The sequence below is a fragment of the Anopheles stephensi genome, chromosome X (assembly GCF_013141755.1).
Source record: "Anopheles stephensi strain Indian chromosome X, UCI_ANSTEP_V1.0, whole genome shotgun sequence".
Taxonomy (NCBI): domain Eukaryota; kingdom Metazoa; phylum Arthropoda; class Insecta; order Diptera; family Culicidae; genus Anopheles; species Anopheles stephensi.
Genome location: NC_050201.1, coordinates 7755780 through 7770746, shown reverse-complemented (window position 1 = coordinate 7770746; position 14967 = coordinate 7755780). Strand labels below are relative to the sequence as shown.

The window sequence follows — 14967 nt, the reverse complement described above, 5'->3', positions numbered from 1 at the left end:
TGATATTACTGGAGTCTTGCTACACTACACTTTGCTAAATCTCTTAGGTAAGGAACTGTCTCATGTAACGACCACAGATCAATCATATCCCAAGCGCAACATGACCTTAAAGTCACAAATATAAGCCCCAAAGACAAAGGGAGATGTAATCACTGCTTCGTCACATGCCATCAAAGGCACAGAGACCATTCAGAAACCATAATTGAAACTTAGGAATCATAGACACCCAATGATGTCTGAATCTCCTGAGCCAAATCGATGGTAGGTAGATTAAATGACATTAAAAACTTCACCTTGCTTTGGTCTACAGTATCCATTTGAAGATGTTCGGTACATCCCTTGCAGAACAAACTTCTAGGGTACTTCGAGTCGACTACTTAAAACACAGATCTTGTTCATCAGATATATCCGAATAGAACCATCATGGTCCTCAACATTTGGAGTCTCCTCTTTCATCAATTTTCATCTGCAGAAATAAATAAGCTCGTTGCGTTGGGGTCTGCCACCGATAAAAGCTTCACTTAAGATACTCCAAAAACCTCAGATTCTCTGGATCTCGTCGTCTGGCTGGTCTACAACACTGTTTTCGGAGCTGTGAAAGAGAATTCTGTAATATGGGTGAAAAGCTGTAAGGTTATTGAAGGCCACAATAGGCGGAGTACAATTCAAGGTGAGCTTCAAGGTGATTTCCATCCCCATGGATGACTCTCTGATTTGCTAACATTCTTCGAAGATTCATACTAAGTTCCTTCTTTGTCCTAACGCCCTCTTAAGGTCATGCCGTCATGCATTCATCCTCATCGGGCGGGACATTCAGCAAATCAGCGACGCAGCGACTAGGAACCTGGAGACGATCGAGCGCTGGATGGGGGGAGTCGATCTGAAGCTGGTCCATCAAAAGACCAGCTACATGATCTTCTACACCCATCACACCCGGTAGATAGGCCAACTACGAGCGGATGGGTAAACGATCGCCTCTACGAAGTCGCTGAAGTACTTCGGGGTTGAGCTCTGCCGCAAACAGCACCATGGCCGGCATCTAGAGGCAGTATGTTGCAAGGCATCCCGTACCAAGAATGCCTTGACCGTCCTCATGATGAACAAGTGTGGTCCGAAGAGCAGCAGAAGGAAGCCCCTGGTAAACGTCGGGAACAGCATCGTCCATTATGTAGCCCCTGCGTGGGGACGGAAGCTTCTACAGAGGGACGCCCATCGCATCACCATCCAGAGAACGCACCGCACCGAAAAGGCAGCGAGGAGAGGTCTAGCATCAGACATACGAGGACGGCAGCGTGAGGAGACGAGCAGAACACTCGTGATCGCCTGGTTTGAACACGAGGAGATTAATCCCGGATATATCGTGTTGGGTAAATCGTAAGAACGGAGAAATTGGTTTCTTTACCACTAAACTCTTTACAGGGCACAGGGCACTTTACATGACAGGAGAAATAAAATGAGTTGAAGAGGAGCAGAAGTCCATTTTCGTAGATGAGCGAGTTCTATAGGTGATTATGCTGAAGGCTTGCATACCGGATGTTCAGACACCACGACAGAGCCCGACTATGGAACAAAGTTGTTGATGTTAAACTACTTCAAGGTAGGATAGTTATTCTATCCCTTTCGCTACAATCGTTATTGCGGCTAACGATCCTGAAATACACTGAGAGAAGACCTCCTCGCTCGATTCAGAGGAGTTAGTCGTTAGCAGTTGTGTTTACGACCAAGCCAAGCCTTGCGCCTGCCGTTGACGCACTACAGCCTGCCGTTGACGCAACATGACGCACTACAGCAAGGAAAGAGTTAGGGGACATATGGATAAGTGGACCACGACCGAGAAGAATCTTACATTCACGACGACCAAGACATCTTTTCGGATATAACCAAAACAACTAGACAACTTCAAATCAATTAGTCCGTTTATGAATTTTTATTGTGTTTTTAGGATCATCGTACACATCATTGCACCAGCTCTCATCAACCACCATGCTACATGCGTCACACCTCTCTCTCTCTCTCTCTCTCTCTCTCTCTCTTCATCACTCCTTCCGAGTTAGTTTTCCATTCCGCTTGCTGGCTACTTACAGTCGAATTTAAATTCTTACTATTTCGTAATTGCTGACCTTGCTGTCCCCCCTTTACTTCATACCCACCACCACAGCACTTCCTGTAATCATTATTCTCAGACGCTCGCACAGTACACAAATATTCAGACAATCATACACCCATACGTACATACATACATACACTCATACACTGTCATACAGGCATTTTTCAACGGGGGTTTGTCGTTGTTTTCCTTTGCTTTCTCAGTACGTCCGACTGGATTTAGTGGGGGGAAACTCCGACGAGTTTCAGTTTTCTTTCCTTTGTTTTGTATTTTTATTATTTTTTTTCGCTCTTTCACACTCTTCTCAACCGGCCAAACCTTTCTATGCCCAACCTTGGCTTTGAAGTTTACCTCAGTTAAAACACAAATTCAGAATAAATACATTTTTATTTGCTAAACTGGGTTTTTCGTTTGTCCTAATCACGCTCCACTTTCGATTCTTTAAAGGAGTTTTACTTGCTCACTCCTCCCTACCTCTCTTCTAACGCCTAATGTCCGCCATTCGTCATCATTCGTTACCCCCTTAAACGCTCGCTCGTTCGCTGTCGGGCATGTTGGGATGGAATGGATTTACCTAAACTTTAAATTAATTTTGTCAGTGGTTTTTTTGGCCTTTCATTTTTGTTTTTGCTGGCGCTATTATCTGCACTTGGAAGCCAACTTTATATAATAATAAAAAAAAACACAATGCCCTAGCACCTAGCAACGGTTGTGCCGCTCGAACGGCATACAGACATCAATTTTGTATTTTGATTTTCATTTCAGGGTTTTTCAGGGTGAGTTCCTTGCGATCGTTTACACCTTACATGTCCATGATAAACTGTTGCTGCTAGGCTTGCTTGAGTTTGAGTTTCGGGGGTTTGTTCTGTCGATTTGATTATTTTACCCAAACCGAAATTCACTCTAAACTAGCAAACATTTCGACCATTCGGCCCACTTTGCCGAGCTGCTGTACGCTTAAGGAGGCCCTGTTTTCAACATAAATAAAACATCGTTTGCTTTGTTGAATTACATAGCATACGGACGATATTGGTGCAAGGTGGAACTAGCCTTCCTTTATGTTTCCCTTGCCCAACTATCCATTTCTGTTTTATGTACAATTTTTGGAAGAAGTATTTGTGTTCAGCATGTCGGGTTTGATTTTCTTTTAATTCGTTTTGATTTTGCTTCTTCACCATCCACACTGCGCATACGTTAGCTTAACTGTTCCGCTCGTTTTCTATCTGTACGAAAAACAATATTTTGTTATTTCATTTTACTTAAGCTTTTTCTTACGCTGCACAACTCTGCCGCCCTTTATCTACTCGACCTCGTCTCGCCTAGTACGTTCGATTATCACTTGTTTGCGGGTTTACTATACATTAGTGATACATTCGCAATCTGTTTTCATTGAATTGTTTTGAATTTTGATTTCCGTTTTAGTATCGTAGTAACTTGTTTTGCAAAAATAAAATTCTTCAAAATTAAAAGTTTGCAGTTAAACAATTATGAATTGCTAAAAGACACTCCCGCCTTCACTTACATCAACTGGGTTGTCTTGAGTATATCTTCCCAAACAATGGATCGTTGTTGATTTCTTGGTTGTTTTTTTTTTACATGTCCCTTTTTACGATTACGATTTAGTTCTTTTCGTTTGTTTTTGTTTAATAAAGCTTATTTTTCTGCTTTATAAAATTCTAAATTTAGGTTTGACCTTAACCACATCATTAACTGCTCATTACAAACAAACGATATCTTTTTGCCCATTTTTCCCAGGCCATGTTTTACGAGTAAACAAAAACTAAACAGTTTAGCGACTCTTTTCCCTCATTCACAGTGTCAAACTACTTTCACGCTCCTAGCAAGCGGCACAGGAAAAATCATAGCAATGGTTCGCTTCCTAATCAACATGTTCCCGGAAACAGAAAATAAAAGCCCCGGCAATCGATCCGAATCTTTAACTAGCTAGCACCAAAATTTATTTCACTTATTTTCTAATGGTTTTTCTTTTAGATTTTAGATCTTCCTTCCCCTAGCAAAAGGTAGCAAACAATTGTTTGCTTCTTCTGTCGCTTGCATGCTCAAAGCACAAACACTATGAAACAAATCGACTCGTTTAGGGGGAGGGGAGGCGGTTAATAGAAAAAAAAGATTATTAATATTCAATTCTAAAAATAAAGTTCTTAAACAAATATTTAACTTTTGATTTGCATTAAGAAATTAAATAAAACAAACTGTTTATATGTGATCGCCTGAAGGTATGCAATCTGTTACTGTTTAAGTTCAGTTTGCAAATTCTTACGGAACTTTAGAAGATTATTTGGGGGGGGGAGGGGGGGGGATCTCATTGGTTCGGAGTAGGGTTTCACACTATATGCCTTTATGTTGTTCGATAAATTGCATACCATTAGGCGCACAATACATTCCAAATCCAAACGCCAACTTCAAGCGGTTTAACTTTTCTGCAAGCAAGTTGCACATTGAAACGAATTGAAAAAACAAAAGTGAACAGAAAACTGATGATGTAAAGCAAAACCCGTTCATAATCGTGATTTCTATGATCCAATTAAATTTTCGGCAGTAGTTGAATGTATTGAAACGAAAATCTTTTGTTCTTGTAATCCAAAAATTCAAATAAGTCTCCTTAGAATCGTCATAGATGAGATCGTTCGTAGTTCGTGTTCGAGGTTCAAATCGATAACGGATAACTTAAAAATCGGTTTTCGGTAAGAGTTTGTGCACGAACTGTAGCCAGCAAGATTTTTTTTTTCAAAGGAAAAAATCACTTCAAAGAGCTCAAACCATCTTTCTGAAGCATCGATAAACAAAAATAAACAGCTCACGATATGCTGTAGGATGTTTTTCGCTCGACAAAAACAAAAAAACATTCCTTGAAGTCCCATGCGCTAGCACTAATAGCGTTCGATTCGGTATTAGTACAACGCCCACTGGGTAAAACGCCCTCGTCGACCAAGCCCCACGGTTCGATAACACATTCGGCGAAACATACTCCGACAAAGTGAAAACAATCATTCGATGGATAATGATGAGAAAAACCGCTTTCCACCGTGCGAATTACGTCCTCGTCGTGCTCTATCCAGATCGTTCACAATGGTAAACTAAAGTAAATAAAAGCGCTGCAGACTGTTCAGTGGATCAAGACGAGTGATATTTGAAGAAACGACAACATATCTGGACAGACATTTTCCCAAAACAGAAGGATAAACAACAGACCACCATTCGTTTTTCAGTCAGCTGGTGGGCTGATCGAATGGTTATTAATGTGGTCTGTGACTGGCTGCACTCTTGGTTAGTACAGGACCTTCGAGCTTATAGCAGTAACCATGGTAAACCGCGCCCTTTAAGATGGTTTCTCTCTCACGTTGGACGTTTAAACACTACAAGAAAAGCAAACAGGATTTAAATTCGATACAAAGAATTCGTATGCATTGAATATGGATCGCTTTCAACATAGACATCTTACTCTTTCTTACGCTGTGAAGTACCGCACCAAAACCCTGGCCCAGAAAGGATACAACCAAAGAGCTTAGAACAAGATGAAATAACACTGGTCAGAGCCCGATACTCGCGACTCGTATTTGTTTAATCTTCCTTTTCCGGTTAATCCGTTTTTTTGTCAATCCAATGCGAGACACACACCCAGACATCACTCGAACGATCCCATTTTATCTTTGAAGAACAGATTTGGTGAAGGGAATAATGCAATAAATCGATAAAGAAAAGCCTGAAAACTTAAAAAAAATTCTTTATCCAGAAAGAAACCCCTCCCGAAGCGCTTGCTTTAGTTCTGTTTTGCCCCTGTTGCGAGACTCGCGATAACTTCCTGCATGTTGTCTCTAGCTCGGTATCAAAAAGACGACTCATTCTCTTCCATTCAACTGTTTTAAGCTGTGGTACAACTGCTCGAACACACCTCACACCACCGGACATGCACCAGGGCCACATTGCCGTGATCAAGCTCAATTATTTTTGTTTCTACAAATTATTTACAAAACTAGTAGTTTGCTGGATAACGATCAAAATGGCTGCTGCGGGCCATCGTTTCGAACAGTGGGCAATGAGTAATTTTGTTCTTGTTTTGTTCATGAAAATTTGGTCATTATTTCCTCTTTTTCCCCCTTTGCATTTTTTCTTCTTCTCCCTTCCTTTCTGTCTCGTTTTTTTTGCCGAAAGCTTCGTTTGGATTTTTTTGTTGTTGAATAACACTTTAGGAATTAATTAAAAATATAGTAGAAACACCTTAAATTATATTTGAAGGGTTAAATTAAATTTTAAAAATAAACAGCACGGAGCCAAACGTGAACGACCATTGCATGCCAAACCAGAGCGCCTGTCAGTATGCAATACTCATAACTTACAATTGTCACTTCCTTTAGACAACTTTCATTACAGTTGCGACTTAAACTATTTCAAGTAGATAAATAAAAACACTCTATTTCTTACTGCTTTTCCACGTAACAGAGTATTAGTTTGATAAAAAGCAATACATCCCGCCGAGCCTTTAATGTAGGCAACCCATCATACATAATGTAATAATGTAACAACCGACTAAAAGAAGTGTTCCCAATCAGGCAATCACTTCCGCCACCTGCTTTCCCTCTGATTATACACTATTCTTCAGCACCCTCCCCCAGCACACGCACACACATACACAGTCACACACACCAATTTGCTGGCCACCCATGTTCTTCACCAGGGAGTCACGATTAGCTATGGGTTTGATTAGTACTATTTTCGTTCACATTCGCATTGTTTGCTGTTTTGATTTGTTTGTATTAGAAAATCATACCGGCACCCATCACCCCATCCCCCTGCCCCTCGTTTTCCGCTCACCGCGCTTAGCTGTAATTGACCAGAGCAAGCGTGGAAAGGGAAGCATTGACCCCATCCGTCCGGCGCCCGTTTCAACTGTCGGTAAGGAAAAGCTTCTTGTGCTCGTCCGGTCCACCACCGTTCATGGTGGTGGTTGTGCCCAGCACCGCACCGGAAATGAACGACGGATGCCCATCGAGTAGGGCAACACCACCGCCACCAGCACCACCACCGCCACCCCCCGCACCTATCGCACCGGCCACCCCGTCCCGGCCGTGCTCGTCGTTCGGGATGGAAAAGTGTCGGTAGGAAATGAACTCGGGCTGGTGCGGTTGCTGCTGGCGTTTGGCCGCCTCCAGCCGCTGCTTCTTAATCTTCAGCCAACCGAGCACGGAGATGAGCACGATAAAGACGACGATGCCGAGACAGCAGCCAACGATGAGCCCGAGGCGCCGCGTCAGGATCGAGTGGATGATGCTCCGGCCGGACATGCCGTCCGCTTCGGCCAGCGGGTTCGGCCCGATCGCGTCCAGCGTGCGCACTTCCGTGCACCGGGACGTCGGTGTGTCCATCATCAGCGAGAGCAGCGTGTTCGAGAGGGATGCGTCCAGCTCGCCCGCTGCGTAGCCACTGTGCAGGGCGGACCCACTGTTCAGGATCTGGTTCTGCAGCTGGTTCGATTGGTTCAGCAAACTGTTGATATCGCTGTGGTACGTTAGCCAGCTGCCGAGACCGAGCACACAGATCAAGTACCGTGTGTTCGAGGACAGTCGGTTCAGTTTGGCCGAGTTCGAGGACCGGTTCATCGTTTTGCCGCGAATCTATATCAGGTTTAAGTAGTTAAATAAAAGGAGATATTAAAAAGGTATAGTGAATCGAGTAAATTGGATGTGATCGTTGATGAGTTAAAAGAGAGCTGATGAGCTAATAAGGACGTAACGTGTTACGTGTGTATAATTAAAAAAATCAAAAAACTACCTCAAAAAAAAAAGGAATTTCTCAAAAACCACTCTTTACTTGCAAATTGCATAACTGTAGGCGTTGAAAAACTTTTTCCGCTATAATATATCTCGAGCAAATAGTTGAATTAACAAACAGAACAGCAACACAGAACATCTTCAGCAGTTCATTAAGATAAAGGTGTCATGCTCTTTGCATAACATTAGGCGCTCAGTTTTGCGCTACAGCAAACACAAACACACCCATGATTGTACCACCCTGTCGAACAACTCGCATCATTTGTTTGCTGTAAAAATTGCTCTTAGGCACCCTTAACGGCCGCTACTCTGCTTTACTACTTCTTCATTAGCGCCATTCAGCGCCATCCGTCCGATGGCACTCGAAGAAAATCAAAGAAGCTCGTTCACCCAGCACCACCCGACGGCTAATGGATCGCTTCCCGACCTGTAACATGTCAACACACACACACACCCACCCACACATGCTCTACTTACATCCTCGACCGTGTCCAGCGAATGGTAGATGATGTGGTACCCGTGCAAACCGGAGTGTTCCCGGCTCTGCCACGACACCAGCACCGAGTACGGCTGTATGTCCTGGATGGCAATCTTCAGGATGAGCGGCACGTCGCAAAACTCTTGCGGTTCCATCGTCAACAGCAGCTTGCCCTGCACCTCGGCCGGCTGCTCGCACCGCACGTTGTCGTAACCGCGGGCCCACTTCCGGTGGTCGCTCAGCCACTCCCACAGCTCCTGGGTATCGCACGAGCAGACGAGCGGATTATCTGGGCACACAGAAACACACACACACAGACACGAAAAAGAAAACGGTAAGTCCCATTACGTGAACGAACAACCCCTTTTCAAGCAATCCAAGAAACAGTTTTCCAATCGGCAGTAAAACAGTCACCAAAGTAGTTTGCTGGGCAGTGGAGCAGAGATGGGGCATTGGAATGGAAGAGAAAAACGGGGATGTGGAGAAAACTTTCTGCAAACTTCTGTAGAAAGGGGTTTCGGCTGTTTGTCCTCCTCCTCCCGGAACCTCCCCCCCTCGCGCCAACCATTGCCGACACTAATGAACGGCTCATAATCGTAATCGTTAGCAGAAATCGAAAAATCAAAATGTCCAACGGCATTAGCGTCAGCTGGGTTTATGCGACCGACGGCCTGTCCGCCTGCGGTCCGTGTGCTCGATCCCGCAAAAAAAAAACTCCAATCAAACTTTGCCACATTAAGACGGGCGGAATGGAGACAGTGCGACGTAATGGAAGGATGGGCTTCGTGGAGGATGAGTTGAACGATAAATATTTATGATAAACCATCAATTCATTTATTTTACTTGAGTCGAGTTTAGCAAAACCCGGAGACATTGGGTTGCAAGTGCTCGTGGAAGTAGATCGAAGCATCGAACACATCCGTGAGATAGAAACTATTTCATCTAGATTTTCTGGCGGTTGGTCTCGACTGCACAACAGGTTTGTCATTCGCACATCACGCCATGCCTTTTTTGCCTGCGCAACATAAAGACTCGCCGATTGTCTCTGAGCTGTACGAAGCGGGTGGAAATAGGCATAGGGACAGAGACACGGAGAGGAAGGCGCTTAAACTTTTCGCTTTGAACAAAACCCAACCACCGAAAGTAGCTCCCGGAGGTAGTGGTCCCGGCGGGCGTACGAGAAGTTCCGAACAAGTCGATTGTCCATCGTCGACTTGTTGCGTCGCAAAATGCTTCGGCGGTGTATGTCTTTTGCAACATGAACCATATGCTTCCGGGAAGTAAGGGCATGGGGGAGCAATAGAATCGATTTAAGGTTTTGGTGAAGCTGGTGTGCGGCTGAAGGTAAGATGCGTACCGGGGGTTCACGAACCACATCAACGAATGCTGCAACCGAGGGAAGAAGTTTCTCAAGTGGAAAGCACTTCAATGAATGGGTTCGATGCCTTGCAATCGGTTTGACAGGTCATCGGTTAGGTTGTGCTGGGTGAGGGAGTGAGCAACCGATGTACGCTGTCGTTATGTCACTGATAGCTACATTTCATTGGTTTGAAATTCTGAGACTTTTGCTAACACACGCACCAGAGCTTGTCGTTGTTCGTACATTACGTAACTTTAGATGATGAACATAAGCTTAGGAACTCTTCGAATGCAATGCCAACGCATTTGATCGATGAACAGTCAACTGGTAGAACCATCGGTGAGGAAAACTTGTCTTGACACATTGCATACTTTGGGGGGGGGGGGGGGGGGTGCCACAACCTACCTTCTAGTCGCAACTGCTGCAGATGTGTTTCGAGTGGCTTCAGCGCACGGAGCGGTGCGTACTCAAAGTAGTTCTTGCGCAGATCCAACGTCGTCAGGGCTCGCAGCGTCCGGAACGCATCGGACGCAACCGTCACCAATCGGTTGCCGTTCAGATACAGCTCCTGTAGCGCACCCAAATGTCTGAGCGCGTTCTTGCTGATACGTTCGAGCTGATTGCCCGAGGCATCGAGCACACGCAACTTCTGCAGGTCCTGGGCAAACTCGTCCAGCTCACGGATGCTGTTGGTGGAGAGGTTTAGCGTCTCGAGCAAGCGCAACCCCTGCAGCCGTTCTTTCGGCAGCAGCTCTAGCTCGTTCGCGCTAAGATCTAGCAGCTGTAGGCTGGCGAGTGCAACAAACGCACCTGGTGAGATACGGTTAATGCGATTGTGGGATAGATGTAGCCTTTGGACTGCTGGATACAGCTCGAAGTCTTTACTCGTCACGATCGACAGGTTGGTGCGGCTAATCACGAGCTCACGTAGATGGGGAAAGCGCTGTTGATCAGCGTCAGCCGAGATGCGCTGCAGCGGATTGCCGGTTAGATTGAGCCAGGCAAGTCGGGCGAGCGATGCCTCCGACAAGGCGAGGTTAGGGATACGCCCAAACCGATTGAGTGACAAATCGACCCGCTGCAAGCTGACGGAGTGTTTGAAGAAGTTCTCCGGCAGGGCTAGCAGCAGATTGCCGCTCAAATCTAGCGTGTCCAGATGGGGCAGCGTATCGACCGTGAAGCCGCCCAGGGTGGTGATGCTGTTTGCGTGCAGATCAAGCGTTCTTAGGTTTGGCAAACCACTGAGCTTGTAGAAATCAATCGCAGTTAGCTGGTTCCGTGACAGGGTTAACACCTCCAGCGTCGAAACATTCAGCAGCGCCAGATGGGGAAAGTCCACCAGACGGTTGCCGTGCAAGCGTAGCTCCTTGAACACATGCAACCCAGCAAACGATCCTCGGCGAAGGACGCGCAGTTCATTCTCGCTAAGATCCAGCCGGACGAGGTTAACGTTGCGCTGGAGCAGAGCCGTGGGCAGATCGCCGATCGAGCAACGCGCCAACTCCAACACCTGCAGCGAGGCTAAACGCTCCAGCAAACCTTCCCGTACGAGCGAGTAATTGTTGGCCGAAAGCCGCAACGTACGTACCGGACTGGCGTCCAGATGTCGCAGCTCGCTCGCCGGAAGGTAGTTCTCTTCCAGTGTTAGCTCCGCTAAATTCGAAAGACCACGGAACGCGCCCGGCTCCAGCCGGGTAAGGTTGCAACCTCGAAGATTCACATTGGTAACCGGCAGTCCGGGTTGCAGTGAGTCGGCACCGAGCGTTTGCAGGTTGTTGTAGCTAAGATCCAGGGTGCGTAGACCACGCAACGTACCGAACACGTTGGCACGCAACGCACCGAGCAGATTGTGCGACAGGTGCAGCTCTTCCAGCTCGCCCAAACCACGGAACAGCTCTGGCTGCAGATCACTCAACCGGTTCCACGATAGATCGAGCAGCTTCAGACGCGTGAGCGCATCGAACGTACCCGGCTCCAGGGCGAGCAGTGAGTTATTTCGCAGATACAGCTTCTCCAGATGAACCGTCTCGGCGAACAGAAGCCTATCGAGCGCACGGAGCTGATTGTGCTCTAGCCACACCATCTGTACGCTCGTCTGTCCACGGAACGCTTGGGCGTGCAGATGTCGCAAAGAGTTCCCGCTCAGCTGAATCGAAAGCAGTGCCGATTCACTCACGCTCTGCAGCTCATCCGGTATTGCATCACCTTTCGTGCTGATAAGCTTACCGTGCGTCGTAACCGCCATCAGGGGCGAGTGGGCCGGTGAGTGTGGTGGTCCGCCCGCGAACACCGCGTCCAACTCCTCCAGCACGTTATCCTGCAGGTTCACGTACTGCAGCTGGGGACAGCCTCTCAGTGCACCGCGCTCAATCACCCGCAGCTCGTTGTTCTGCAGGTGCAGCTCCATCAGATCCGTAGCCGGTGCAAACAGACCCGCCCGAATCTGTCGCAAGCGATTCCCGTTGAGGCGTAGCTCGCGCAGCTTCACCTGCCGTCGAAACAGCCGCTCGTCCAGCTCGATCAGTGCGTTTGCGTCGAGCGCCAGTGACGTAAGGCCTGGAGTCGATTCGAAAAACTGGACCGGAATTTTCTCCAACAAGTTGTGGCTTAGGAAGAGCTGCTCGAGATTTGCGAGCGAAGCGAGCGCTTCACCGTCCAACCGTTGCAGCGCGTTGTGCTCGAGATAGAGCACCTTTACACCGGTCGAGTTGGCGAAGCAATCGTCCGTCAGTTCGAGCAGATTGTTTTCGCTAAGAAACACTTCCCTCAGCACTGGAAGGTTGGCAAACACTCCACTCACGTAGTGCACGTGATTGCGGCTCAGATCGACCGTGTGGAGCCGTCGATTGCCGGCAAACACATCCGGGTCCAGGTACACGATCCGATTGTGACTGAGATCGAGCGATTGAAGCTCGTGCAAGGACACGAACGCATCCCGGTGCACGGTTTCGATGAAGTTGTTGTACAGAGAAAGCGTCTTCAGGTATGGAAATGCACCGAAAATATCTGCGTACAGCTCCACGAAGTTGTTGAGGCTGAGATCAAGGAACGAGAGCGACCCAAACCGTGTGTAGGTGTCGTCCGGTTGCAGCGAAGCAATCTCATTCATTGAGAGACGCACCAGACGAAGATTTTCTAGCTGACGGAGAGCTAAGGTCGGAAACTGGCGCAACCGGTTCTCGGACAGATCCAGCTCGGCTAGCGACTCTTCCAAGCCGGCCAGAGCGTTGGTGGGAACACGCTCGATCTGGTTACTCTTAAGATTAAGCTTCACCAGGTGCAGACCATGGAACGCATAATCGTCCAGAGTGGTAATCTCGTTTGCATCCAGATCTAGCACCATTAGCTTCTTAAGACCTACGATCGCTTTTGAAGGAACCTGTGGGGAGATGAATCGTTTTAGACGTGTTCCTGTTATATAAAAACCTAATCATGCAATACATACCTGTGTCAACTTGCCGTTGATAATGCTAAGACTCTCCAGATGCGAGCGCAACGGTAGCAGACTGTTCTGCTTAAGTTGCTGCAGGCTCGAATGGGAGAACTGCAGGTGTCGAATGCTCACGTTCGCGCCGACCACTAGCTCCGAACCCATTCCGACGCTGGTCGACGATGAACCCTGGAACAGGTCGGCCGTAAGTGTCTTCACCGACCGGTCAAAGTCATACACGGACAGTGACTGTATCGGGGACGAGATGACTTGCAGTGTTGAACGCAGCGCCGCAAACGTGATGCCCGGACACTCGAGAAAGATGCCTGCGAACGTCAAGAAGGGGGGCGAAAGAATAGAAGATGATACGAATGGAATGCATTAGTGGGCCGAACAAGTGGTGGCGCTAAATTTTGGATGAACTATTTACTGGGGTAGGCCGAAAGATTTATTTCAACCTTCCCAATATTACTTGCCCGGAAGTAGTTCCACCAGCATGAACCGGTGGAGCATAATGAGCGGAAACAGACGATTGAAGGTTGAAGAATTGGGAAGGGATCCCGAATATCCCATGCCACAGCTGGTGATTATGGCGATTATTGCCCACAGCCTTTGCCGTAGAGCGATTCCGGTACGGTGGCTTATCTAACGCCTAAATCTATGCAACCCAACCGACCGGTTGGGAAAATCGATGTGTACCGGGACGCACATGCAGACGCAGAGCGTTTGGAGTGGCTGAAGTGCGAGTTGGAGCGTAATAAAAAATACATACCATAACTGCTTCGTGTTGCTAGGCATGTGAGATCCTGCCTCGCCCCCTCCCCTCATAAAAAAACCCTCGTGCTTCCCGCCTTGCTTTCTTTACTTTCATTTCCATGCTATTCCTGTCGTGTACTGTACTGATCACGCTCATCATTCGAGTGCTGGTACAGACTTCGAAATGAAATTATTACGTGACGGTTTATGAAGGACATATGTGACGGTAGTGATAAGAGAGAGAGAGAGAGAGAGAGAGAGCGAGAGGGAGGAACATCAGTTATCTGGTGAAAGCATTGCCCAGAGTTACGAAACGCTCGGTAGAACACCAGTCCAACCAGTCATCGTCTTGAATGGTGCCGGTCCCTGAAAGGCTTGATAGACGAAGCCCTTAACTTAAGATTTCAGCGCTCCGAACCTGAACAAGCCAGCAGGCACCGGAAGACACCCGGCCCCGAACGACCAGCAAATCAGTCAAGGATGAACTATGACATCACATGACCGCATGTCCGATCGGGGCAGACACACACGGCAAGGCGTTACCGAGTGCTGAGCAGTTTCATCCCGTGCGGATATCCCGGCACGAAAGAAACGGGGCACAAACGACACGGATACAGCATCAACATCACACACCCATTACCGGGTTCAGTCGTCCGGCGTATCCACACTAATCTCGTGCCTGCGTGCGATGAAGCGATTTCTCCAGCTATCCGACGTTTATGACGAAACAGCCGGCCCATTGTTTACGGGTGCGACAGCAACGGCAATGGTAAGGCGCAAGGACGCAGCAGATTTTCCGGTCAACATACAGTACGCACGGATGTGTGTGTGTGTTGCTTTTTGAAAATTGAAACAAGCAAAGAACGAATAATCCTGAAATTGTTATGTTTCATGCTCGAGCTCCCTCTCGCGCTGGCCAGCATCCCCATAGCGCCCCGGGACCGACCAGGGCTGTGTACTTCCGAGCGGGCTTTCGGTAAAGCGTAAGCCAAGAGGCGTAGAGTAATTTGCTCGCGTCAATGTTCATCTTGTATTTTCGTTCACTAT

General features: G+C 47.3%; 1 protein-coding gene across 15 annotated transcripts in view; it reads right to left on the bottom strand.

Annotated features, from left to right (window-relative positions):
• Positions 1-1908: 1908 nt before the first annotated feature.
• Positions 1909-14967, bottom strand: part of LOC118517394 (chaoptin) — a 110003-nt gene continuing 96944 nt past the window's right edge. For all 15 annotated transcript variants that reach the window (XM_036063456.1, XM_036063458.1, XM_036063446.1 and 12 more), the window contains 4 exons: positions 13180-13490; positions 10140-13113; positions 8374-8663; positions 1909-7740 (listed from right to left, as the gene is read on the bottom strand). In XM_036063456.1, coding sequence (XP_035919349.1) covers positions 7012-7740; positions 8374-8663; positions 10140-13113; positions 13180-13490 — 4304 coding nt within the window. In that variant the 3' untranslated portion in view covers positions 1909-7011. The remainder of the gene's footprint in view (positions 7741-8373; positions 8664-10139; positions 13114-13179; positions 13491-14967) is intronic.